The 26,005-nt window shown below is 35.0% G+C and overlaps 1 protein-coding gene across 1 annotated transcript in view; it reads right to left on the bottom strand.

Annotated features, from left to right (window-relative positions):
- The window catches only part of STAC (SH3 and cysteine rich domain), a 472,981-nt gene extending 451,479 nt beyond the window's left edge, over positions 1-21,502 (bottom strand). Inside the window, exon 1 of the mRNA XM_053714461.1 lies at positions 21,379-21,502. Coding sequence (XP_053570436.1) covers positions 21,379-21,486 — 108 coding nt within the window. The 5' untranslated portion in view covers positions 21,487-21,502. The remainder of the gene's footprint in view (positions 1-21,378) is intronic.
- Between the last annotated feature and the right edge of the window lie 4,503 nt (positions 21,503-26,005).

The following is a 26,005-nucleotide window of genomic DNA, read 5'->3' on the forward strand; positions in this document are numbered from 1 at the left end:
TAAGCACACTACTCAACATGCTGAAAAATCCTCCGTCTAGCAGAGTTAACACACAAGCAGGAGCATACTGCTCCACTCATAATCTGTATGCTTGAATCAGTTCCAGGTTCCGCTCTGGACCAGCAGGGTTAATCAGTAGAGCTAGTCAAATGACTCAGATGTGCGCGTAAAGTTGCTGATCTGATCAGTAGTGATTTCCCCTAGGGGGTTAAACACATAGTAGGTCGATTTTTCACTTATGAAAGCTACTCTATTTTCTAAAATAATGATCACATTTACCACTGGTGCCAAATTAATTAGTACACATACATTTATAGCATACAGATCTTCATGCAAAGCCATCACATCAAATCAATTAAATCAAAAGGTTAAATAAACACTACTAATTTGCATCTTAATTGCTAATTGGATTATTGGCAATATTTAATTTTTTTATTTCCAGAGTAGATACTTTCAAAAACAATCTAGCACACAAATATGGCCCACCTACCTACCTTATGCCCAGTGAGTGAATATATTCAAGCAAATAATTAGTCTTCTAGTTACAATCAGCTTTGATTACAAAAACATTATAATAAAGAAGAATATGACCGGATCTGTGTTTTTCATTATTTTAATACAATTCTCATTCACAGAAATGTGAAGTGCTGCATCACATGCAGGTTAGATGTGGATTATCTTAATTGCAAATAAATGTACTGGGGGAAAAGCGTAGTTTAAAAAAAACAATTAAAGAAACGTGTGTAAGTGATGTGTTTGATAGATAGCAGTGTTCTCCAAAAAACATTTTGCCAGCTGGGTGGTAATTATGAAGTAGCCAGTTGGGGGCAGTGTAATACTTTTGTAATTCTATAACATTTTCTGCTATCTAAAGCACAAATTAACTGCATACTTTAACATAAATATATTTAATGACAATTTGTGCAATAAAACATTGCACATTTTCAATAATAGCTAATTTTAGCTTAATATTGGCTTAAATTTCAGTAAAAAAAAGGTCCTGGGGAGAACACTGGATAAATAGCTAGCTAAATAGATGTATGGATGGGCAGAAGGACAGATAGAAAGAAAACATATGTGGTTCTGGAGGTGATGTGGCAGTCCAAGTCCAAGATCAGCGTCTTATGCGAAGCTAACAAACTGTTCCAGCAAGCATTAGTCTTTATTCAAACCACCCAGGTTTTCGGCAATGGCGAACGGGACTCAGTTCGTTAGCTTCGCATAAGACGCTGATCTTGGACTGCCACATCACCTATATGTTTTTACTGAGGGCTTGTTGTCATTTGACTTCTAGTAAGTGTTAATTTACTAGCATGCCTTGACGCTGTTATTAATAAATACTACCCTGAATCGAGTTGCGCTGTCTCTCTCTATCTCTACAGCTCTTTGACTACCTATCTGTGAAGGAGGAATCCACAGATCTGTGTACAGCTGCATCCTCACTAAGAGACACATTTGTCTCTTGAATTCTGGAAAGTTTTGCTATCTATTCCAAGGGGTATGTTGGTGAATATATAGCGCTGTTTTCTTGTTTTGTACACGTTTATGTATTGACTGGCTGCTATGGGTCCCCTCAGCACTTGGGCTCTGGTGCCACTGCACCTGGTGCAGCAATGGTAGTTCCACCATTGGCTATACATATACTCTGAGGCCCCGAAGGCGTAAAAACAGGTTCTCTCTATAAGAAACCTTTGTCCGCACAAAGAATTATAAATTCTGGCCTCTATCTAAACCTAGGGTAGCCACCTCAGCCATGTTTTCACAGAGAGTTATGAGTTACACATGCTGCAGTGTGTTTAGAGAGGAACATGTATTGTGCCTCTGGACAGCATATGAATAGTGTTGATGGACAGCTTTAGCCATGTTCCTCCTTGCACACCCTGTGACATGTGTAACTCAGTGTTCTCCCCAGCACCATTTTAGCAGATGAACCACCCAACTGAATTTACTGACCACCCAGTTAAAATTTTAGCCAACATGATGCTAAATTATTGCACAAATTATCATTAAATACATTTATTTTAAATTATGCAATTAATTTGTGCTTTGGAAAGTATAATATATAATATTAGAAAATATTACACTGCCCCCACACGGCTACTTCATAATGCCACCCGGGTCTGTGGAGAACACTGTAACTCATAGCTATCCAGAAAAATATGGCTGCTCCTTTTTTCATATATACTTAAATTATTCCTGTCTTACACAAATACACACTCACAAAGCCCTGGGGAATATTCAGTTGCACAATAAATACCAGCTACCAGGGTTTCAGAGTAAGCATAGTGGATTTCTCAAAATTAACAATAAATTAATTTGGGTGACAATTTAGGTAACAGAAAAAATCCAATCGAGAAACATTATGCAATTCAGATTAAGACATGCTAAATCAATAACATTTAATAAAAAAAGGTAATACTGTTCCCAGGCAGATATATTTTTTTTAATTAAAAAACACATTGCTTAAAAATCAAGCATACCCAAAGATTAGCTATTATAAAATTACCATAAAAACTGAAGATGATTGTTTAAATGATAAAATCAAACAGAAACTAAAGTATCTGTACATAATGCATGTAAATAACAAACATTTTAACTTTAAGATGATATTCCAGTAAAAAGATGATATATATCTTGGCTTACAAACGAATTGCCTTAAACTTTGATACCATTTACAGTAAATGATCTAAAGCTATTACAAGTATCAGATTGAGGATTGAGTCCAAGCATTTCAAATCTGTTATTTCCATTGATGTTGGTGAAATAAAAACATTTTTAGCAGAATATAAACTGCTGCAATGTTCAGCCAATCTTGCACATATTAAATTGCCTAACCATAATCTGTGAGATAATTACATTGATCACAGTGATTTAACAACCCACAGAAATGCATTGCAAATAGATTGAAAAAAATATTTGAATCAGCTTATCATTTTATAAATTGCCTTACAATATCATTTCACAGGATAATTTTCATATTTTGTGTAAGATCATCACAGTTGTTAATTGTATTACATAGTCTACATTACAAACACTATAAATAGGCTGTTACAGGCCAAAAATGTAGGAGCCAGAATTTTCTCAGTGTAAACACACACACACACACATATGTGTTTGTATCTATGTGTGTAAATACATATATATATATATATATATATATATATATATATATATATGAGGCTAGGGGGGAGATTTAACATGCTGTGAATGCAGCTGTTTCCGTGCGAGCCTTCAGTTGTAAGACCGCTGCTTCTTAACTCGTCCGCCACCTCTGAGGTGGCTGACTAATCATCCCAATCAGATACGATCAAAAATGATTGACACCCCCTGATTGGCCGCGAATGTGTAGAAATGCTTGTGCAATGTTAAATGCAGACAGTGTATGCTGTCGGCATTTAGCGATGTCGGGCGGACATGATCCGCTACAGCGGATCATGTCCATCCAACTTTTGTTATATTAGCCCCTAAATCTTAAATTGTAGAATAATAATGTCTCAATAGCATATTATTATCTAGGAGACAATTGTCTTAGGGCTTTATCAAGATTTAGGACGGGGCAAAATGTGTTGACACATCTACAGTGACTTTTTAATTTAAGGTGTCATCTAAGCGCTTTTCAAAATTTTGGGCTACATGCCAAGGATTGCTGTTATAATACAACCATAAAGTGAGAGGATCTGTGTATACTGACCCTGCATACTGTGGTACCTAAGTGTAGGAATTAAATGGGTTTATTATTCCCACTTATTATCTAACATCCCAACTCTCATTACATTCGGATTGATATCTAGTGTAACGGCAGTACCGCTGTCATAATCATCAATGAAGAAACCGGCTTCCTCCAATCATGGCGTGGCCTCATCAGATGAACGATCCTGGGGGGGGAGCCGTGATTAAAGTGAGCTGGTTTCATCATTGCTAACGAAGTACAGAGGAGCTGCAGCCGTGGGATCGACAATCCAGAGTTTCAGGAGAAGAAGGTAAGTATTTGTAAAATCTTGTGCAATGTAAACTTTCATGAATGAAAGTGCCTCTGTTTTTAATATATATTTTTTTTAAAAAACGGGCACTTTATCAAGAAAGTTGACATTCACTTTAATAAAGACATTAATATTCTACAATTTAAAATGTTGCCTCTTACTTTCTTGCTGTAAAACACCCTCCATTTTTTTTTCTTGTGATTTCTCAAGCCTTGTCCTATCAGTGAGTCAAAACTTCCTATCAAATATTTTCACTTGCTAACAAGCTGTATGTACCATAGTACATTTGATATAAAAGATAGTATGTTAGGATTTATAGTTTTGTGATTCCTGGGCACTGCAATCTTACACTATTCCACAGCCCCTTGTAGAATGGAAATAAAAACATATACATTACAAATAGAAAGAAGATGGTTTTTAGCTACCTATTTATGCTTTTGGAAACTAATTCATTCCTGAACAACAAGTGAAAAATAGGGATTTTGTTGTATTGTTAGCATGTGAACAGCAAAGAGCAGTCACAGCTTAGAAAATAACACAATGTGTGACAAAATAAAAATCACAAACAAATGCCTAGATTTAGAGTTTTGTCGGTAAAGACCTGCGGTGCTAACGCTCCTTTTTCCAGCGCACCCTTTAAACAACGCTGGTATTACGAGTTTTCTGAATGGCTGCGTTAACCTCAGAAAAGTGAGCGTTGAGCAAAATTTAGCTCCACTTCTACTCTCAATACCATCTATCAGCCAATTGGAATTAAGGTAGGATTGACCTCGCATTCTATTGGCTGATCCAATCAGCCAATTGGATTGAACTTCAATACGATTGGCTTATTAAATCAACCAATCGGAATTTTCCTACCTTAATTCCAATTGGCTGATAGAATCCTATCAGCCAATTGGAATTCAAGGGACGCCATGTTGGATGACGTTATTTAAAGGAACCTTCATTCGTCGTTAGTCCGTCGGCCAGGAAGGATGCTCCGCGCTGGATGTCTTGAAGATGGACCCGCTCCGCCCCGGATGGATGAAGATAGAAAATGCCGCTTGGATGAAAACTTCTGCTGGATGGAGGACCTCTTCTGCCCCGATCGGATGAAGACATCTGCCGCTCCGGATGTCCTCTTCTGTCCCATCGGTGGCCGGCTGGCTGAAGACGGCTCAAGGTAAGGTGATCTTCAATGGGGTAGTGTTAGGTTTTTTAAGGGGGGGTCGGGTGGGTTTTAGAGTAGGGGTGTGTGGGTGGTGGGTTGTAATGTTGGGGGGGATCTTGTATTTTTTTTTACAGGTAAAAGAGCTGATTACTTTGGGGCAATGCCCCGCAAAAAGCCCTTTTAAGGGCTGGTAAAAGAGCTGATTACTTTTGTAATTTAGTATAGGGTAGGGAATTTTATTATTTTGGGGGGCTTTTTTATTTTATTAGGGGTCTTAGATTAAGTGTAATTAGATTAAAATTCTTGTATCATTTTTTTTTTTGTAATTTAGTGTTTGTTTTTTTGGTAATATAGTTTAGTTTATTTAATTGTATTTTAGTTTAGATCATTGTAGTTAATTTATTTAATTAATTTATTGATAGTGTATCCCTTTTTGTCTGATCTGCACCTCCCAGACTCTTTACTATCCTACTTGGATAATTTGAAAACTCCACATGGCCCCACCCTCTCCTTTTCTCACAAAATTAGACTGGACATGAAAGTTAACTCTGTCTTATTTTGATGGACACCTTTTCTGAAGTAACCGGATCATATGATATACAATATGGACATATTACATATGTTTGTCACCATCTGTAATAGATATACAAGATGTATATGTTAAATCCTCCAGGCATTTTTATAACCATTAAAAATATTCATATAATTATGTAAAATTCATAATCAAAAGGTTTGACTATTATTGATATTCTGAAAATTTTCCTGCATTACCCTATATGAACAGAATATGTTCTTACCATTATTTGTTTTTCAATGATACTATATATATTATTGACTATGGTGATTGATATTCTGGAAATTTTCATGTATTTTTTTTTTATGTGAACAAGTTATGTTCTTACCTTTATTTGCTTTTCAATGATACCATATATACTATTGTTGTATTGATCTATTGTTTGACATTGAAAATATTTCAATAAAAAACCTTGTACCTAGTTAAAATAAATACAAAGTTGCATGTAAAATAAATATAAATCCTAAAATAGATACAATGTAACTATTAGTTATATTGTAGCTATATTAGGGTTTATTTTATAGGTAAGTATTTAGTTTTAAATAGGAATAATTTATTTAATTATAGTAAATTTATTTCATTTTATTTAAATTATATTTAACTTAGGGGGGTGTTAGGGTTAGGGTTAGACTTAGGTTTAGGGGTTAATATTATAGTAGCGGCGATGTTGGGGGCTGGAGATTAGGGGTTAATAATTGTAGGTAGGTGGCGGCGATGTTAGGGAGAGCAGATTAGGGGTTAATAAAATGTATTATAGTGTTTGCGAGGCGGGAGTGCGGCGGTTTAGGGGTTAATACATTTATTATAGTGGTAGCGATGTCCGGTCGGCAGATTAGGGGTTAATAAGTGTAGGTAGGTGGCAGCGACATTGGGGGGGGCAGATTAAGGGTTAATAAATATAATATAGGTGTCAGCTATGTTAGGGGCAGCAGATTAGGGGTTCATAGGTATAATGTGTGTGGCGGCGATGTCCGGTCGACAGTTTAGGGGTTAAATAATTTTATTATAGGGTTTCGGGGTTTAGGGGGGGCTCGGTTTAGGGGTTCATAGGTAGTTTATGGGTGTTAGTGTACTTTATAGCACTGTAGTTAAGAGCTTTATGTTCTGGCGTTAGCCCATAAAACTCTTAACTGCTGACTTTTTTATGCGGTAGTAGTCTTGGCGGTAGAGGCTGTACCACTCACTTCTTCCAAGACTCGTAATACCGGCGTTAGGCAAATCCCATAGAAAAGATAGAATAAGCAATTGACGTAAGGGGATTTGCGGTAGGCAAAAGTTGCGGAAGAAAAGTGAGCGGTACACCTGTACCTGCCCTACTCGTAATACCTGCGGGCGTTAAAAAGCAGCGTTAGGACCCCTTAACGCTGCTTTTTAAGGCTAACGCAGAACTCTAAATCTAGGCGTATATTTCTTTATCTGGTTAACCCTTTGGCTACCATAGTGGGCTGTTGTAAATAGACATTCTAATGATAACAATACAGGCTCTAATTTATTAGAGCATGTAAACAAATATATATATATATATATATATATATATATGTGTGTGTGTGTGTGTGTGTGTGTGTGTGTGTTTGAAAAGTTTTTAAAAGTTTCAACAAACAATAAAAAAGAAATGACATGTCAAAACTGTCCCCTTGATACTTAACTTGAAAGTTCAATGATTGTATTGCACATAAAGATATTTGGCTAGATTACAAGTGGCATGCTAACTGTTGCGCACAAGTGATATTGAGATTTTGTGAGTCAGAAATAGCTGTGCATAAGTTGAAAGTAAACGCGATCACAAGAGCGCAATCGCATTTTACGCTCTTGGAGTGAAACCCTCACTTAAGGGTAGTGTGTTAAAAAATGTTGCACAAAACAGAACATAAATACTTTTAAAATGAGTTACACTCATATAAACACTATCTAATAAAAAAAAAATATTCATATTAATATTAAAAAAAAGTTATATGGGTTAAAAGGTATATGGTATATGACAAGGTGTTTGACTGCAAAGAGCTATATTGTATATATACTTCTCCAGACTGGCTCCCATCTTGTGGAACTCTCTGCCTCGCTCTACAAGAATCTCCCCTAGTTTTGAAAGCTTTAAGTGCTCCCTAAAGACTCTACTGTTCAGGGATGCTTACAACCTACACTAACTTTTCCTCTCCTCCATTGCTATCCCCTTGAACCCCCTTAGCATGTAAGCCTATGTGCCCAGAACTTAAAGTGAATGTAAATTTTGATGCTAAAGTGCCCAGTTTTTAAAAATTCGATTAAAAACAGGAGCACTTTAATTCATCAAAATTTACATTTCACTCCTGTTGTGAAACAAAACGTACCTTTTAAACTTGACAGCAGCTCCAGCTTCCTCCGTTCGTCACAAGCCATTTCTAATGTCAGAAATGATGGATAGGTCATCCTCCAATCACGGCTTTCCCCCAGTGGAATCAGTGTCTGATTCAACGCCGTGATTGGAGGAAGCCGGATTCCTCATTTTAGACCCAGGAATAGGCTTTGCAACGGGTGGAGGAAGCTGGAGCTGCTGTGAAGATTAAAAGGTAAGTTTTATTTCACAACAGGAGTGAAATGTAAATTTTGATGAATTAAAGTGCCCCTGTTTTTAATCAAATTTTTAAAAACCGGACACTTTAGCATCAAAATTTACATTCACTTTAATACAACAGTGCAACTCTTGGTAGGGCCCTCTACCCATGTGAACCCTTTAAATGTTACCTTGTATACCGCCTATGTTTATAGCGCTGCAGGAATCTGTTGGTGGTCTACAAATAAATGACAATAATAAACATTATATATACATACATATCAAAATATGCGTATGTAAATGATATATATTAAATCTGGTAAGTGCCTGCCTTTGTTCTGGACTCTGTTTGATGTTGCTGAAGCACCCCGGTCACAAGATGAAACTCTTGAGTGCTTAACTCTTCTGAAATAATATAAATATTTATATGTATATATGTTTAGATGTGTGTAGAGATGTATTTAAGTAATTATGTGTTTCACTGTATATTTACTGTACTTATGTAACATTCCACTGTTATTCACATACAGGATAATGTAATTTTTATTGTAATTACATATTTCTATAAATATCTGTATATACCTATACCAGTATATCTATTCCTATAGATATATAGGTTTAGATATCTATTATACATTAATATTATCAGATAAATAGAAATATATATTAAATAATGTAAAAATATATATTTTTTCTATGTGAAGAACATAGGAATGTAAAATATCGAGCTTCGGGTTTTGCGATATAGGTCTAACGCCGTGTTTGGTTAACACACATAAAGAAATGCTAACCTCAATGTGCATTATTGAAATATTAAATATAAAATATAGAAATATATTAATAAAAATAAATAATAATAATAATAATAATAATATATATATATTCACCTATGGATCATTTCATTTTTTACAGCAATGTTTCATGTGTGCTAAACTGACACTGCATTAGATCTAAATCCCAAAATGCTAAATGCGATATGCATATTTTACATTCATATGTTCTTCTTAAATAAAAAAATTAAATGTATATTATTAAATATATTTCTATATATATCTGATAATGTTACTGTAAAATAGATATCAATACCTATATATTATTGGATTAGATATACAGGTATAAATATATAAAGATATATTGAAATATGTATTTACAATAAAAATGACATTTTCCTGTATTTTTTTTTTTTTTTTAATATTTTTATTGAGGTGAAAGATAAAGTGATACATAGTAACCACATACATAGGCCTCCAGCCAGTGGGGGGCGGTTTAGAAAAGTATACATCACTGTTCATACACAGAGCGTTACATCAAAAATAAGAGGCATGCAAACATTTCAAACAATAAGAAACTAATAACCATAAGCAATTCCAAGAGATGTAATGTAATCTAAGTGGTTAATAAACCTGTGAATCAACCTCAGTTTTTAAAGTTTATTGTATATAGGACCTCTTTTTAGGTCCTCACATCTGTACCTTCTTATTAAATTCAATAACATATAGGGTCAAATATAAGCCCTTGTTGCTAGGGTGGTACAAAGATAAGTGAATAGAATATGGGGGGAGGGATTATTATATAGGGCCCTTTTTAGGTCCTCCAGACTATAAACATATATCTATATCACAGGAAGGTTTATCAACCATAACTATGATAAAGGACTCTTATGTATTTTTTTTTAGGGGGTCTTCGATGGGATCTGTGTCCCTTAGCTTAATAAATAAGCTCCAAAAAGGGGGGGCGGAGCTTAGTACTATAGAATATGAGTAAAATAAAATAAACTGATGTCATCAGCCATATCCAGGCATGATCTAAAATCTGGTATATAATTCTTGCAACATAGGAACATGTAATTGAACAGATTAAAATACTAGACAATATTTTGAGCACTAAACACCAATGTTCTATAATATACAGATAGTAGGTACATTCAGATTGTAATTGGGCAGCACATTATAAAAATGGCTATATAATAAACCAGCTCTAATAAGACCTATTTAGGGGACATGCAAACTAATATGACTGTCTTTCTAGCATTGAATAGCAAAGGGATGGGATTATTACTAGCCGCTACATTATGGCAGGCGTATGGTAAAATAAAGGTATAAGGATTATTGTACTAGTTAGACCCCTGCAAAACCCGTCTAGGACTATATATGAGTATATGGGTGCAATATGGAAAGACATATAGCTAAAACTTCTTGCATCTCATGTCCCTGTGATAGGGATACGGGCCCTGTATCCCCCGACAGAGAACACATGAAGTACCTTTCTAGAGTAACCTGAATTTACATAGTAGTAATTAGAGTTTGTAGCTTTCCCTGTCTAAGGAGGGATGTGTTCTGAGTAAGCATACTATTTACCCATATTTTATGATTAACATACACATATTACCTCACTAGCTGACGAGTACAATAATAAAATCTAATAGTCATCACAGAGCATCCAGTGCATGGTCAACACGCCACATTGCAAATATAATCTGTATAATACATTTCTTCAAACCTAGAGCTTTAGATAAATGCATATAGAAAAAACAACATTTAATGAAACATAGAAACTGTAACGTGTTATAGGCATCGGTTAGGTATATACATGAAGAACATATAAAGTCCCTCTTTCTACTGCCATGGTAATATAGAAGTAAACTAGATGATTAAGATAATTTAATAGGTCTATGGGGCCCAAACTAAAGTATTCCTAAGTATTCATATCTGCAAGCAATATAATGGGTATACCGCTAATTAAAATGGAACCAGTTATGGACTATTCAGGTACGTTAATATACCAGCCTGGCACATACCCCAATGAGGGGATATATCTAAACTAGTCAGGCTTCAAGACTATTTAATATAGAAAATATTTTACCAACATGTTAGGAACGTGAGGCAACACATAAAAATAATACTGTAAGAGCATTGTCTGTAATATAAAGACTTTTAAGCCTATAGGGCAAAGTATCATTAAAAGCAGCCTAGTGGTTATAGGGAAATACTATAATAACAAACCATTAAATATTTTAAACTAATACAACTAGCGACTATGAAACAGAGGGACCTGTATCAGTCTTATCAGACCTCGTGTATTACAAGGCTCGACATTGTCCAACTCTGCAGCTACCAGAGGGTAGAAGACGCTGGAAGAGAACTTATCCAAAGCCAAATCTGAGTCGTATGGTAATATCATTTATCCCTTGCTGCAGGCACCAGCTTCGTGGCACTCCCAGGCCAAGGACTCGCTCCGACCACAGTAGAATAGCCGCCAGCTGGGTTATGTTACAATCTCCTGGGCCAGTCACCACACTATTTGGAGAGGTAAGTTTCTGTAGATCCCCACCTAGAAAGATGAGAGAAGTCCCCACTAGAGTGTGTTCTGTGAGCCGCGTAATGAAGGTCCTGGTAGGCTGAACTCCCATCGCACAACCGGGATCCCCAACTGCCTGAGGGGAAGTGTCTCGTGTAGATGCAGCAGACGATGAGGACTCCAGCAGCGACATAGCTCTTTGACTCTGCGGCAGTTCCCCCGCCTGTGACAGGATCTGACGAGTCAACTCCTCACGATGGGCCCGCTGTAGGGCTGAAACCAGCATTTGTTGCAGCGATAGTGTAAATTCATCAAATAGGCGAGAGATATTTGTTAGAGTGTCCTCCATACTTGGTGCATAAGAAACCTGCTAGGGCTCAGTCTGAATTATTAGTAATACACTCGTTCAAAGAGGTTCCAATCAGCTCTCAGGCCCTGTCGTACAGCAAAATCCTCCACGTGGCTGCGCCCAGAGTGTGTGCCGTCAAATGCTCAGTGTAGGCTCCGAATCTCTGCACATACTAGCATCGAATTAGCCTCTAGAAGATCTACAGTAGTGTTAGATAGAAGCTTGGGCAAAATATACTATGCCTTGGGTCCAATTATCGACTATGAGCAGGAGCTCTCTAAACATGCGTCCATCTCTTGCAGTGGCTAGCTCCGCCCCCCAACATTTTCCTGTATTTAAACAACATATGAAATATCAAGAACTCCAGTCAGGTTAGCGCTCAAGCAATAGGTGTTAGGTTACGAGAATACGTTAATGCGGTTGTGATATGTGGTTAGCATGTGCTGTGTTTTGCTCGAGCACAACATTTTTACTTTCAACTTATAATACACAAGCAACTGTTGCGCGCATAAAGCTTACTCAAGTGTGAGCTTGAGTGAAAGCTCTAAATAATGCACCACTTAATCTGGCCTACTATGTATTAGCATGTGGCAAACATAAAAGATAAATACTAAGAATAAGAAAAAAGAAGAATTAAAAAATGTTCATTTCAAGTGTATCATTTATATGCCCACTAATCTTAGGTTAACTTAGCCATAAAATATGTCATTGTTGCATTACTGACCTTAGATATGTATGTGTTTAACCTCTTCCTATGATTGGAGGCCTGTACTACTGACCTGTACTTTACCTATGTGTTTAACACCTTTGTAGCTAGAGTGAGCAATATAGGGATTGGAGTAATACATTTATTTATTTATTTTATTTTATTTTTTTGCATTAGGCAAAAAGAAAAAAAAAGCAAGGTTTTTTTTTAAGATTTAAGAGTTTCAAATGAAACTTTATGGGTATGGCTATCAATCTTATCTCTATACAAATCTAATGGCAAATTGTCTGGATTTTTTTTTAGCTAGAGGTGCTAAGAGAAGTATTCCTTTGTATTTTACATCATTAAATTTCTTCTTGATTATTTATTTCTTTTTATTTCATTTGGCAAAACTGACTGAAGTTTGTAACTTCTTTCTTGAATTAAAAGAAACACGTAAAAATGAAACTTTCATAATTCAGATAGAGCAAGCAGTTTTAAGATTTTTTTGTATGCACACTTTCTAAGGCACCAGATCCTACTAAGCATGTGCAAGAGTTCACAGTGTATGTGTATATGAATTTGTGATTGGTCAATGGCGGTCACATGATATAGGGGGCTGGAAAATTGGAGTAAATTTTGAAATTTGTCACAAAAATCTCTACTGCTCCATAAAATTCAGAATAAGTAATATTGCATTGTCTTTTTATTATGCACTTGTTGATTATGCAATTATATTGTATTTAATGGTCCTTTAAATTGTATTAATATTTGTTTAATTTTGCACCAAATTACCAAAATAACAGCTATTCCTAAATACAATTTTTTTTTAAAAAAAAACTAAACATTAAAAGATGGGAATTATAAAAGTTAAACCCCCAAATTCATAGAGAGAAAGTCTGTTAAAGGGAGATGAAACCCAATATGATCCTTTCATGATTCAGATAGAGAACACAATTTTAAAAAAAAGTTTCCAATTCACTTCTATTATAAAATTTGGTTAATTTTCTTGTTATTCTTTGTTGAAGAGATATCTAGATAAGTAGCGTACACATATCTGGAGCAATACATGACAGGGAATAGTGCTACCATCTAGTGTTCTTGCTAATACAATTGTATGTTCTATCTGAATCATGAAAGAAGAATTAGGGGTTTTATGTCCCTTTAATCTTTATTCCTATGTTACAGTTTATTTTAAAATACATTTGAATAAAGGGATAAGAAGCAGAAAATAATAAAGCTATCTGGTCCAATAAAAAATGTATAAGATGCTTGCAATTTGTTAAAAACAAAAATTTTTCTATTGTTAATTAAATGAACTTTGAACTCAAATTTGGAATGCAGAAGAATGCAAATCACTTTTAAAAAGAAGCTTTTTTCAAGTACACCTGTAAATACATCTAGTATACATTTTCAGTGTTTCAGTGATATATTTTACTGTGCATGAACAATATGCACCCTACATAGGGTTGTCACCTCCGCCATGTTTTCCTGGGAACTTATGAGTTACACATGTTGCAGGGAGGAACATGAATAATGCTGTCCAGGATCACTATTTTTGTGCTATCCAGGGGTGCAATTCATGTTCCCCTCTGCACACCCTGCAGCATGTGTTACTCATAAGTGTCCAGGAAATCATGGCTGAGGTGGCAACCCTAACCCTTACCCTACACCTGTATTTAAACACCACTTCTACTTAAACAATTGGGCATGGCATGTCATTGCACAGGCAATTATCCAAGATGAGTTATTGACAACTCAACCTATACTCTCTGAGCAAGTACTGTATTTGAATGCAGGAGCATGTTGCATATGTACATATGCTTGTAGCACAGTAAAACCTATTACTTAAACTAGATGCATTTCTACTGATATATGTGACTTACAACATTATTCTTTTCTAAATTAAAATGCCTTACATTTTGAGTTTTATGTCATCATGATCAGCAACTTTAATGCACCTCTGGAGTTGATATAGGTGTATATAAGGTGATGCGGACTGGTCTATTTAAATAGTGCATGTCCTCTACTATCACTCATGCATGTATATGGTGTAGATACACAAATTTAGAGTGCTGTAGAATGTGTGCTGGATTAGTGGTAAATAAGCCATCTCTTATTTTCAATAATATATTGCAATCATTTCTTTTTCTTTTTATATATGCTTTTTCATTTTTCAGTGATTACTATTTATAGACAGTGATCGCGGGGGCAGGTGCAGCTATTTGAGTCTATAGGGCTATATTTAAAGAATTTCTATTTTATCTGATACAATATGTCTAGGAATGTGAGCTACGGCATATCTACTTGTATTGTTCATGGAATTAACATATATAAATCACATGATAATATAAAGGATTATGTGTTAATTATTCATCACACAATAATATACTGTAGGTCTGTGGTGCCAATAAGGTGTTGTATAACAAATGAAGTATGGTAACTTTCATTGATATATTAGTCATTAACATGTATTAATCCAGCCTCCCGCTTTAGAAACACAAGTCTGGCCTGCAGAAATGTAATTCTGGTTACATTTTTTAAACTTCTTCAAAATGGATTTTACTTAAAGGGACATGAAACCCACATTTTTTCTTTCATGATTTAGAAAGAGCATACACTTTTAAACAACTTTCTAATTTACTTCTATTATCTATTTTGCTTCATTCTCTTGATATTCTTTGCTGAAAAGCATATCTAGATATGCTTAGTAGCTGCTGATTGGTAGCTGCACATAGATGCATCCTGTGATTGGTTCACTGTGTGCATCGCTATTTCTTCATTAAAGTATATCTAAAGAATGAAGCAAATTAGGTAATAGAAGTAAATTGGAATGTTGTTTAAAATTATATTCTCTACTTTAATCATGAAAGAAAATGTTTGGGTATAGTGTCCCTTTAAAGGAACATGGAGCATAATATTTTTTTATTTCAGGATTCAGACAGAGCATACAATTTAAAACAACTTTCCAGTTTACTTATATTATCAAAACTGCTTCATTATCTTGGTATTTGCTAAAGGAGCAACCTTGTACCACTGGGAGCTTGCTGAACACATTGATCCATTGACAAGAGGCATATATGTGCAGCCATCAATCAGCAGCTAGCTCTCAGTAGTGCACTGCGGCTCCTGAGCCTACTTATGTATGCTTTTAAACACTGAGGGGCTGATTCTAAAAAGTTGCCAGCCTAGACTGGTTTTCCAGTTCAACACTCGCAGGGGCAGCCCTCATGGAATTCTATAAAAAAAGGGGCTATCCTGTGAGTGGCGAATGAAGTACACAACCCAGCCTATGTTTAAACTTTAATATTACACCTAATAAAAATAAAATGTTTTCACTGTAATTTTACCTTACAATTGCTGTTATTTTCATATGCATAGGTTTTCCTTTCAGAGTAATCAGTGTCTTGAGTATTTTGATAAAAGCTTACCAATACCAACTTTTAATTTGCAAGAAACGATAGTGAGATCTGTAGGGTGAAAATGTTTACAGAATTACTCTGGGATTTCAGACACAATTTCATACATGCCCATGGAACAGCCAGTATGAATTTCTATGTGTTTATTGCACATGCAGTGTACTTAAATTATGACTTATGCTGTGAATTTTTAATGTGACTTATTCCTGTGTAATTTAAATACAAATTTCAGGGTAAAAAGTGGTTTTATAGAATTCCACCAGTGAAGCAGAATTACTGGAGAGCATTCTTATAGAATCTCACCAACCCAGAGAATCTGCCCTAAGAGAATAATGCAAATTAGGTAGTAGCAATAAACTGGAAAGTTGTTTAAAACTACATACTATGGGGCTGATTTATCAATGTCTGGCGGACATGATCTGCTGTAGCGATCGCTGAATGCCGACAGCATATGCTGTCGGCAAATAACATTGCACAAGCAGTTCTGGTGAAATGCTTGTGCAATGGCGCTCCCTGCAGATTCGCCGCTAGCAGGGGGTGTCAATCAACCTGATCGTACACGATCGGGCGGATTGATGTCCGCAGCCTCAGAGGAGGCATACGAGTTAAGGCGCAGTGGTCTTAAGAAGGCTGGCGAAGAAACAGATGCATTGGGGCCGATTGACTGTTTGATAAAATGACCCCTATATCTGAAACATGAAGAAAAAATGGACTTTACTGTCCCTTTAACCCTTTAACAACTACAATGTACTATGTATGATGCTGGTCGTTAAAGGAACATGAAACTCACATTTTAAACAACTTTCAAATTTGCTTCTATTTTCTAATTTGCTTTATTCGCTGGGTAAACTTTGTTGAAAAAGTAGCAATGCACTACCGGGAGCTAGCTGAATGCATTGTGTGAGTCAATAACATATGCAATATATGTGCAGCCACCAATCAGCAGCTCCTGAGCCTACCTAGGTATAATTTTCAACAAAAGGTACAAAGAGAATAAACCAAATTTTAAAATAGAAGTACATTGGAAAGTTGTTTAAAATCACATGCTCTATCTGAATCATAAAAGAAAAATGTTAGGTTTCATATCCCTTTAAGAGTTTTTTGGCCCGTAATAGCATGGGTCTCGGAAAGACCGTGCTATTACAAACTCCCTCCCACTATCAGGCCTCATTTAACCCCTTAAGGACAAGGCCATTTTTCAATTTCCTTCCCTTGAGGACCAGGGCTATTTTTACATTTCTGTGGTGTTTGTGTTTAGCTGTAATTTTCCTCTTACTCATTTACTGTACCCACACATATTATATACCGTTTTTCTCGCCATTAAATTGACTTTCTAAAGATACCATTATTTTCATCATATCTTATAATTTTCTATAAAAAAAATATATAAAAATATGAGGAAACATATGTAAAATAACACACTTTTTCTAACTTTAACCCCCAAAATCTGTACAGCCACCAAAAAACGCCCATGCTAAATAGTTTCTAAATTTTGTCCTGAGTTTAGAAATACCCAATGTTTACATGTTCTTTACTTTTTTTTTGCAAGTTATAGGGCAATAAGTACAAGTAGCACTTTGCTATTTCCAAACCACCTTTTTTCAAAATTAGCGCTAGTTACATTGGAACACTGATATCTGTCAGGAATCCTTGAATATCCCTTGACATGTATATATTTATTTTTAGTAGACAACCCAAAGTATTGATCTAGGCCCATTTTGGTATATTTCATGCCACCATTTCACTGCCGAAAGCGATCAAATAAACTTTAGGTTTCTCACAGAAATTATTTACAAACAGCTTGTGCAATGATGGCACAAATGGTTGTAAATGCTTCTCTGGGATCCCCTTTGTTCAGAAATAGCAGACATTTATGGCTTTGACATTACGTTTTGGTAATTAGAAGGCTGCTAAATGCCACTGCACACCACACTTTTATTATGCCCAGCAGTGAAGAGGTTAATTAGGTATCTTGTAGTGAGCTTGTAGGGTTAATTTAAGCTTTAGTGTAGTGTAGTAGACAACCCAAAGTATTGATCTAGGCCCATTTTGGTATATTCCATGCCACCATTTCACCACCAAATGCGATCAAATAAAAAAAATGGTTAACTTTTTCACAAACTTTAGGTTTCGCACTGAAATTATTTACAAACAGCGTGTGCAATTATGACACAAATGGTTGTAAATGCTTCTCTGGGAAATAGCAGACATATATGGCTTTGGCATTGCTTTTTGGTAATTAGAAGGCTGCTAAATGCCGCTGTGCACAACACTTGTATTATGCCCAGCAGTGATGGGGTTAATTAGGGAGCTTGTAGTTAGCTTGTAGGGTTAATTTTAGCTTTAGTGTAGAGATCAGCCTCCCATCTGACACATCCCACCCCCTAATCCCTTCCTGACCCCACTCAAACAGCTCTTTTTCCTCCCCCACCTCACAATTGTCACCGCCATCTTAAGTACTGGCGGAAAGTCTGCCAGTACTAAAAAAAAGTTAATTTTTTTTTAAAAATATATTTATTTTGCAGTGATGGATCCCCCCTCAGCCCCCAACCTTCCTGATCCCCCATACAGCTCTCTAACCCTCCCCCCTCTACCTATCTTCCACCATCTTGGGTAGTGGCAGCTGTCTGCCAGTACCTATTTTGCCATAATACATGTTTTTTTTGTTTTTTTTATTTCCCCCTAATCATTTTCTGTAGTGTAGCTGCCCCCCTCAACACCCTCCCCCTCTCCCCGATCCCTTTACAAAAATTAATTTCCCTCCCTCCACCACCCTCTCCCTCCACCACATCAATGTAGTGTGCGCGCACCCCCCGCATGCTCCTGATGTACTGCACACACTGATTGCAGGGACAGGAACAGGAAGTCCCTGCAGCGATGGGCCGCCCACCCGCCTCCCTGCTACTGCTCCCACCCACCAACGAACGGCACCATCGACAACTCTGCAACTCTATTTATGCAGTGCCACACTCGAGCGATCTCGCTATTTTGAGCAAGATTACTGCAGAGAGAAGCCCAGGACTGCAGGGACGTACAGGGTATGTCGCTGGTCCTTAAGGGCATAACGATCAACGTTGTACAGGGTACAACATTGGTCGTTAAGGGGTTAATAATGCAGTCTCGCCACTGGCAGCGAGACCCGTACTATTAAAAAAGCAAGCCCTATTGCAAATACATTACCAATCCTTATAAACATGTCAGTATAATAGAACATACATTTTTTGGGGGGAAATATTTCATATATAACTGTAGTATTAGATTTTAGATACTTCCTGTGCATAATTTTTCTTTTTAAAGTTTCCATTAATTTCTCGACCTCATATTTTACAAATATAACTAGTATATGATGGACTAAGATGATTCAGTGTTCCCTATTCAGAGTTGGTGACATTTTCTTCAAACTTGGCATTTTTCTGTATAGATTACTTGAGGAATTTTAGGGATTCCAATAAATAGAGCTACTTTTAATTAGTTTATGATCTTTCATAAAGAAAAAAAGCTCAAAATAAACATGTCTTACACTGCAAGCTAGTGTTATAGTATACACAGCTAAATTAATCAATTGCCGTTTATACTTCATGAAAATAATTATATAATTCATAACAGCGACCAGTGATTATAGATACCTTTTGTATATATAACAAATCCCTAAAATCAGTGCTTCTCAACTCCAATTCTCAGTGACCCCTAACAGGCCAGATTTACATGATATCTTACCTAGAGCACAGGTCAAATAATCAGCTGATCAGTAACCATGGTTACTTACCTGCTCTCACCTATCAGCTGATTATTTCACCTGTGCTCTAGTTAAGATATAATGACAGAAAAAATCTGTAATAACCCCCTTGATGCTGATATGTTTACATGTGCCTCAGTGTGATTCTACAGCGCAGCAGAACTTTGTGAACCATGTTGAATGTGACCTACTTATTATTAAAGATCAAATGTTAAATGTGCATTTATTAAATGTTTCTTAAAGCTTCTAGAATAGATTAATGTTCTTAAATGCACACACACAAGTAAATTATGATTAGAAATCTGACATCATTAAAGGGACATAAAACTGCCAAGAGAAATGCTTTATTGTGGAAGAACCTTTTATTATTACACTTTACTTGCATATAATTATGGAGTTGATCACAATCATTTTGAAAACATATCAAATGATTGGTCAACAAAAATGACTTTTGTGGTGAATTTTGTAGAATAATCATTAAACATTTCTAAAGGGTTGTGATCAACGACTAATGTAGTTAACCCCTGCAAAGAGGTGCTGCACCAATGGAACCTAGCTTAACACATCTGGTGCTTGTTCCCTGCAGTAAATAGCTGCTCCTGAACCTACCTAGATATGCTTCCAACAAAGGGTACTAAAGCAACACATCAAATGTGATACCAGAAGAAACCTGAAATGTCACTTTAATGATATGCTCTGTCTGAATCATACAACTTTAATTTTGACTTTCACGTCTCTTTAACAAACAACTGATTTAAATGTTATTATGTATTTTACTTAGAAATGGAGTTGAAGCTTTTTGATTTTATAAACTTTTCTAATCAATTACTCATTTTAATAGCTCATTGGGTAAATGTTATAACTAATTTTGCCGTTTTTCTGTGTGATGAGATGAGTAAGCTCCCTATTTCTGCATACCTGTGTGGGAATGAGTAAGCAACAGTTATCTTTCTGTATGGGCAAACAGATGGGCTTTTCTTTGTAGACCACAAGACACCCATCACCTACAGGGTTACTGACCTACCTTGCACATAACATATCTTTTGTTGCAAAATGCAACTTGTTTTTCCAGGGTTTAAAGCATAACCTGAAGATCCATAAAGTATCTCCAAAATAGGTAAGGTATGCTCTTGTACAATAACCTTACTACATGTTATATAGTTTAATAAAACTATATTATAATAAACATTGTGCAAAAGAAACCTATGGGTATTATAAGATATGTAGTGTACTTTGATTAATATCATAGAAAGTAAAATAATCATTGTAACATTAAAAAAAAAAATCAATGTAAAAACATTTTTGTTTTTCTCTTTCTAGAATGCTGATAACCAAGTGGAATCAATATGTTAAACTGAAAACCCTTTTACCCTATTTCTATCACAAATGATTCTAATTTTCAAGCAAGACAAAAACAAATACAATAGGTTACATACTTTATATGTAACCAGAAATATTGGATTGGATTGGCTAAAGTGAGAAAAAAGCTACTTTATTTTGTTACTGTAAGGAATCCATTCACATGTATAACAGTTCTATTCACCTTAATGGACAGCACTGATTAAATAACAAAAAAAAGTGAGAACTATATTAAGGACCTATTTAACAACCTGTTAACCCCATAGTAAAATGACCAAGTGAAAAGAATAACAAATTACCTTTGATTCTTGGCTACTGGTGGATGCTGGGGAGTGAGGCTGTTCAGTGTTGCCAAGTTCATCCTCTTTTTCCACTGTATCTTCCATGGTAGTGATTGGAGGAATCATTCTCCTAACTTTGTAATTAATTTTACAATTTCTTCTTATAAGTGAAACAAGGGGAAAAGTAGCATCCCCTATTTTTTCCTACACTTCTTGCTTCCTTCTTGGATTATTAGACGCCTGAGCTGCTATTTTTCTTACAATCCACTCTGTATTCTTCTTCCACTGTGTTAGAATAGAATTGTTTGTGCAGGTCTGTGATGGCTGCGTGCGGGTGAAGTGTGTTCTCCCTTTATAGTAAAAAGCCTGGAGGTATGGGACATAGAGCTGTGGCTGTCAGCCCTGGTGATCAGAATAGAAGTGAGCTGAAGCAGAAAGCCTCGGCTGCTTACACATGAGGCAGAGGAGGGAGGAGTTGTGCATCTAATGCTCTTGCTTAGGCATGTGCTGCTGTCATACTACTAGACAGGGGAAGGTAGCTTAGAAGCAGTGAATGAGCTGGAAAAACGGCTCCAAAAATATCAGCTTCCATTGGTATATGTGTATATATATAAATGTGTGTGTAATAAATACAGTATATATGTATGTGTGTGTAAATACAGTATAAATGTATGCATATATATATATATATAAATATGTGTGTGTTTAAATACAGTATAAATGTATGTGTATGTACATATATATATATATATATATATATATATATATAAATGTGTGTGTAAATACAGTATATATGTATGTGTATATATATATAAATATGTGTGTGTAAATACAGTATATATGTATGTATATATATATATAAATATGTGTGTGTAAATACAGTATAAATGTATGTGTATGTATATATATATATATATATATATATATATATATATATATATATATATATATATATATATATATATATATATATATATATATATAAATGTGTGTGTAAATACAGTATAAATGTATGTATATATATATATAAATATGTGTGTGTAAATACAGTATAAATGTATGTGTATGTATATATATATATATATATATATAAATATATATATATATATATATATATATAAATGTGTGTGTAAATACAGTATAAATGTATGTGTATGTGTATATATATATATATAAATGTGTGTGTAAATACAGTATAAATGTATGTGTATGTATATATATATATATATTTATATATATATATATATATATATATATATATATATATATAAATGTGTGTGTAAATACAGTATATATGTATGCATATATATATATATAAATATGTGTGTGTAAATACAGTATAAATGTATGTGTATGTATATATATATATAAATATGTGTGTAAATACAGTATAAATGTATGTGTATGTATATGTATATATATATATATATATATATATATATATATATATATATATAAATATGTGTGTAAATACAGTATATATGTATGCATATATATATATAAATATGTGTGTGTAAATACAGTATAAATGTATGTGTATGTATATATATATATATATATATATATATAAATATGTGTGTAAATACAGTATAAATGTATGTGTATGTATATATATATATATATATATATATATATATATATATATATATATATATAAATATGTGTGTAAATACAGTATATATGTATGCATATATATATATATAAATATGTGTGTGTAAATACAGTATAAATGTATGTGTATGTATATATATATATATATATAAATATGTGTGTAAATACAGTATAAATGTATGTGTATGTATATATATATATATATATATATATAAATATGTGTGTAAATACAGTATAAATGTATGTGTATGTATATATATATATATATATATATATATATAAATATGTGTGTAAATACAGTATATATGTATGCATATATATAAATATGTGTGTGTAAATACAGTATAAATGTATGTGTATATATATATATATATATATATATATATATATAAATATGTGTGTAAATACAGTATAAATGTATGTGTATGTATATATATATATATATATATATATATATATATATATATAAATATGTGTGTAAATACAGTATAAATGTATGTGTATGTATATATATATATATATATATATATAAATATGTGTGTAAATACAGTATATATGTATGCATATATATATATAAATATGTGTGTAAATACAGTATATATGTATGCATATATATATATAAATATGTGTGTGTAAATACAGTATAAATGTATGTGCATGTATATATATATATATATATATATATATATATATATATATATATATATATATATATAGTAAGCAATTTCCAGTTCAGCCCACCAGTAGCCAACTCGCCTGGGTGCAATAATATACCATGAAATAGAAAACAAGAGAATGCACTCTCAGGACTTTTCCACAAAAAAAAAAAAAAAACAATTTAATGGAACGTTTTCGGGGTTCACAACCCCTTCATCAGCATGCAAAACAAACAAAATTCAACTCATTTATAGTGTTACATATCAATTACATCACATCAACCTTAGTGTCTCTCCAAAGGAAAAGTGCGCCAATTTTTCGAGTTTGGAACGCATATTGCGTTCCACAGTGCTATCCGAAACCGGAAGTTGTGTTACCTCACTTCCGGTTTACGGATTCAGCAAACAAAACGTAAAATTAATGATAAAGTTGTGCACTCTACAATTTTAAACGTATTAAAGTGACATATTAATATAGGGGACTTCATATAGCAAAAGTGTGCCACATTATAATAAGTGCTTAAAAATTTGTGATAGATATACATTGTCAAATGTTGCTACATCCGGTCGGCATGGAGACAGTAACTATGGTAATCACATACAATTCAGATTGCCAAAAAGTGCCATAACCTATGTTAAATTTGCAATGGTATGCCAGCTGAATGAGACAAAAATTTTCTTAGTGTCAAAAATAGCGTGCACTCAAGTTATATACGGTCATGTTATATATATAAAAGAATAATCATTAAAAAATTAAAAAATAAAAATTGAACCATATGACAGTACAAGTGATTGGAATGGCAAGTTGTAAATAAAAAGCAAGTATAATGTTGCAAATGTGAATGCTGTGACTTACAATGTATCGCCAGTATATTAAAGCAGAGTGGCGTTAGGCATGTGTAATGCTACACTGAATGTGCAAGCAAATGAATATATCAAATTAGAGCAGTATACAGAAGAAGGAATATATATAATAATATTGTAGGGCTGTGCTATTAAGCTGCTGTTACGTTGGGGCACAATTTTCGTATGAATTAAATTTTGTCCATTAGGGGGTTATGGCTTGCAACGGCCAAAGTGTGGATATCTGTGCCAACAATCATATGAGGGGGGAAACCTTATTTTAGAATTCTAGCCTCAAGTATAATTGCAAAAAACAAACAGGGATATGTGAGAAAAGATAATAATGATAATGGTCATGGAGATATATAGCTCATATAGATACTGTCCACCTCTGGAATTTATCCCAGTGGATGTGGTTATTTTTTTGTGTCCGTTTTTAGGACTGGTGGTGCATGTTAAGGCAATGGGTAATGGCTCACGGCGGACCAGGCTTCCACAGAGAAGGTGGAGACAGATGGCCCCCCTAAACCATGCCGTTAGGCGCACAACACTTGCCCCTACAACTAGGGGAAAATGGAATGTGTGCCAAAACGGAGCCACAATGTCCACCTGGCATACCCCAAGTATGTGGCACCCCAGTTGTTGATCACATGATGCTCTTAAAGTCCGGCATGGTGTTCAGGCCACCTGGTTGTATTGTGCCTAATCTGAACATCCACTGGGCCTCTCGTTTCAGGAGTTGCTTGTTCTGGTCGCCCCCCCGATCCAATGGGGGTATGTGGTCGATTAGAATATAGCGGATGGAAGACACTGAGTGTCCCTTGTTAGCGCAGTGTCGCGCTACTGGCTGTTCGGAATCGCCGTTTTTAAGTGCTGTCCTTATGGCGTGGCAATGATTGGCCATACGCTCACGGAGTGTGCCAGAGGTCTTCCCTATGTAAAAACAGGAACATGGACAAAACAATAAATATATAACATGAGTGGTGGTACACGTTATGGAGTGCCGAATAGAGAATGTTCGATTGGTGTGTGGGTGATGGAAAACTTTGGTACCCACTAGGCCATTGCACGTTGTACAGCCCAAACAGCGATAAGAGCCCTTTATATTCCTTTTCATCCCAGTCGAATAACACTGTTTGGGGTCCGTTTTCACCAGAAGGTCTTTGAGATTAGTTCCCCTCTTAAACCCAACCATAGGTCGTAGATTATGGGTAAATGTGAGTTTTGGGTCTGAAGACATAATTGGCCAGTGTTGTCGGAGAATTTGGCCAATATTTTTTGTCACTGGAGTGAAAGTGGTAGACATAATGAGCTTGTCACTAGCGTCCCTTTTGGGTTTGGGTATAATTAATTCCGTCTGTGTTAGCCTTGAAACAGATTCCATAGCGTCCTGTATTATCGGGATCTTGTAGCCCCTGTTCTGGAACTTCTCACCCACTCCTTTCAATTGGGAGACCCCCGTTACAGGATTCAAATTATTGCGCATTGTTCTTATGCATTGTGATTTTACAATGCCTTTTAATAGGGCTGGGGGA

The sequence above is a fragment of the Bombina bombina genome, chromosome 5 (assembly GCF_027579735.1).
Source record: "Bombina bombina isolate aBomBom1 chromosome 5, aBomBom1.pri, whole genome shotgun sequence".
Lineage (NCBI taxonomy): Eukaryota > Metazoa > Chordata > Amphibia > Anura > Bombinatoridae > Bombina > Bombina bombina.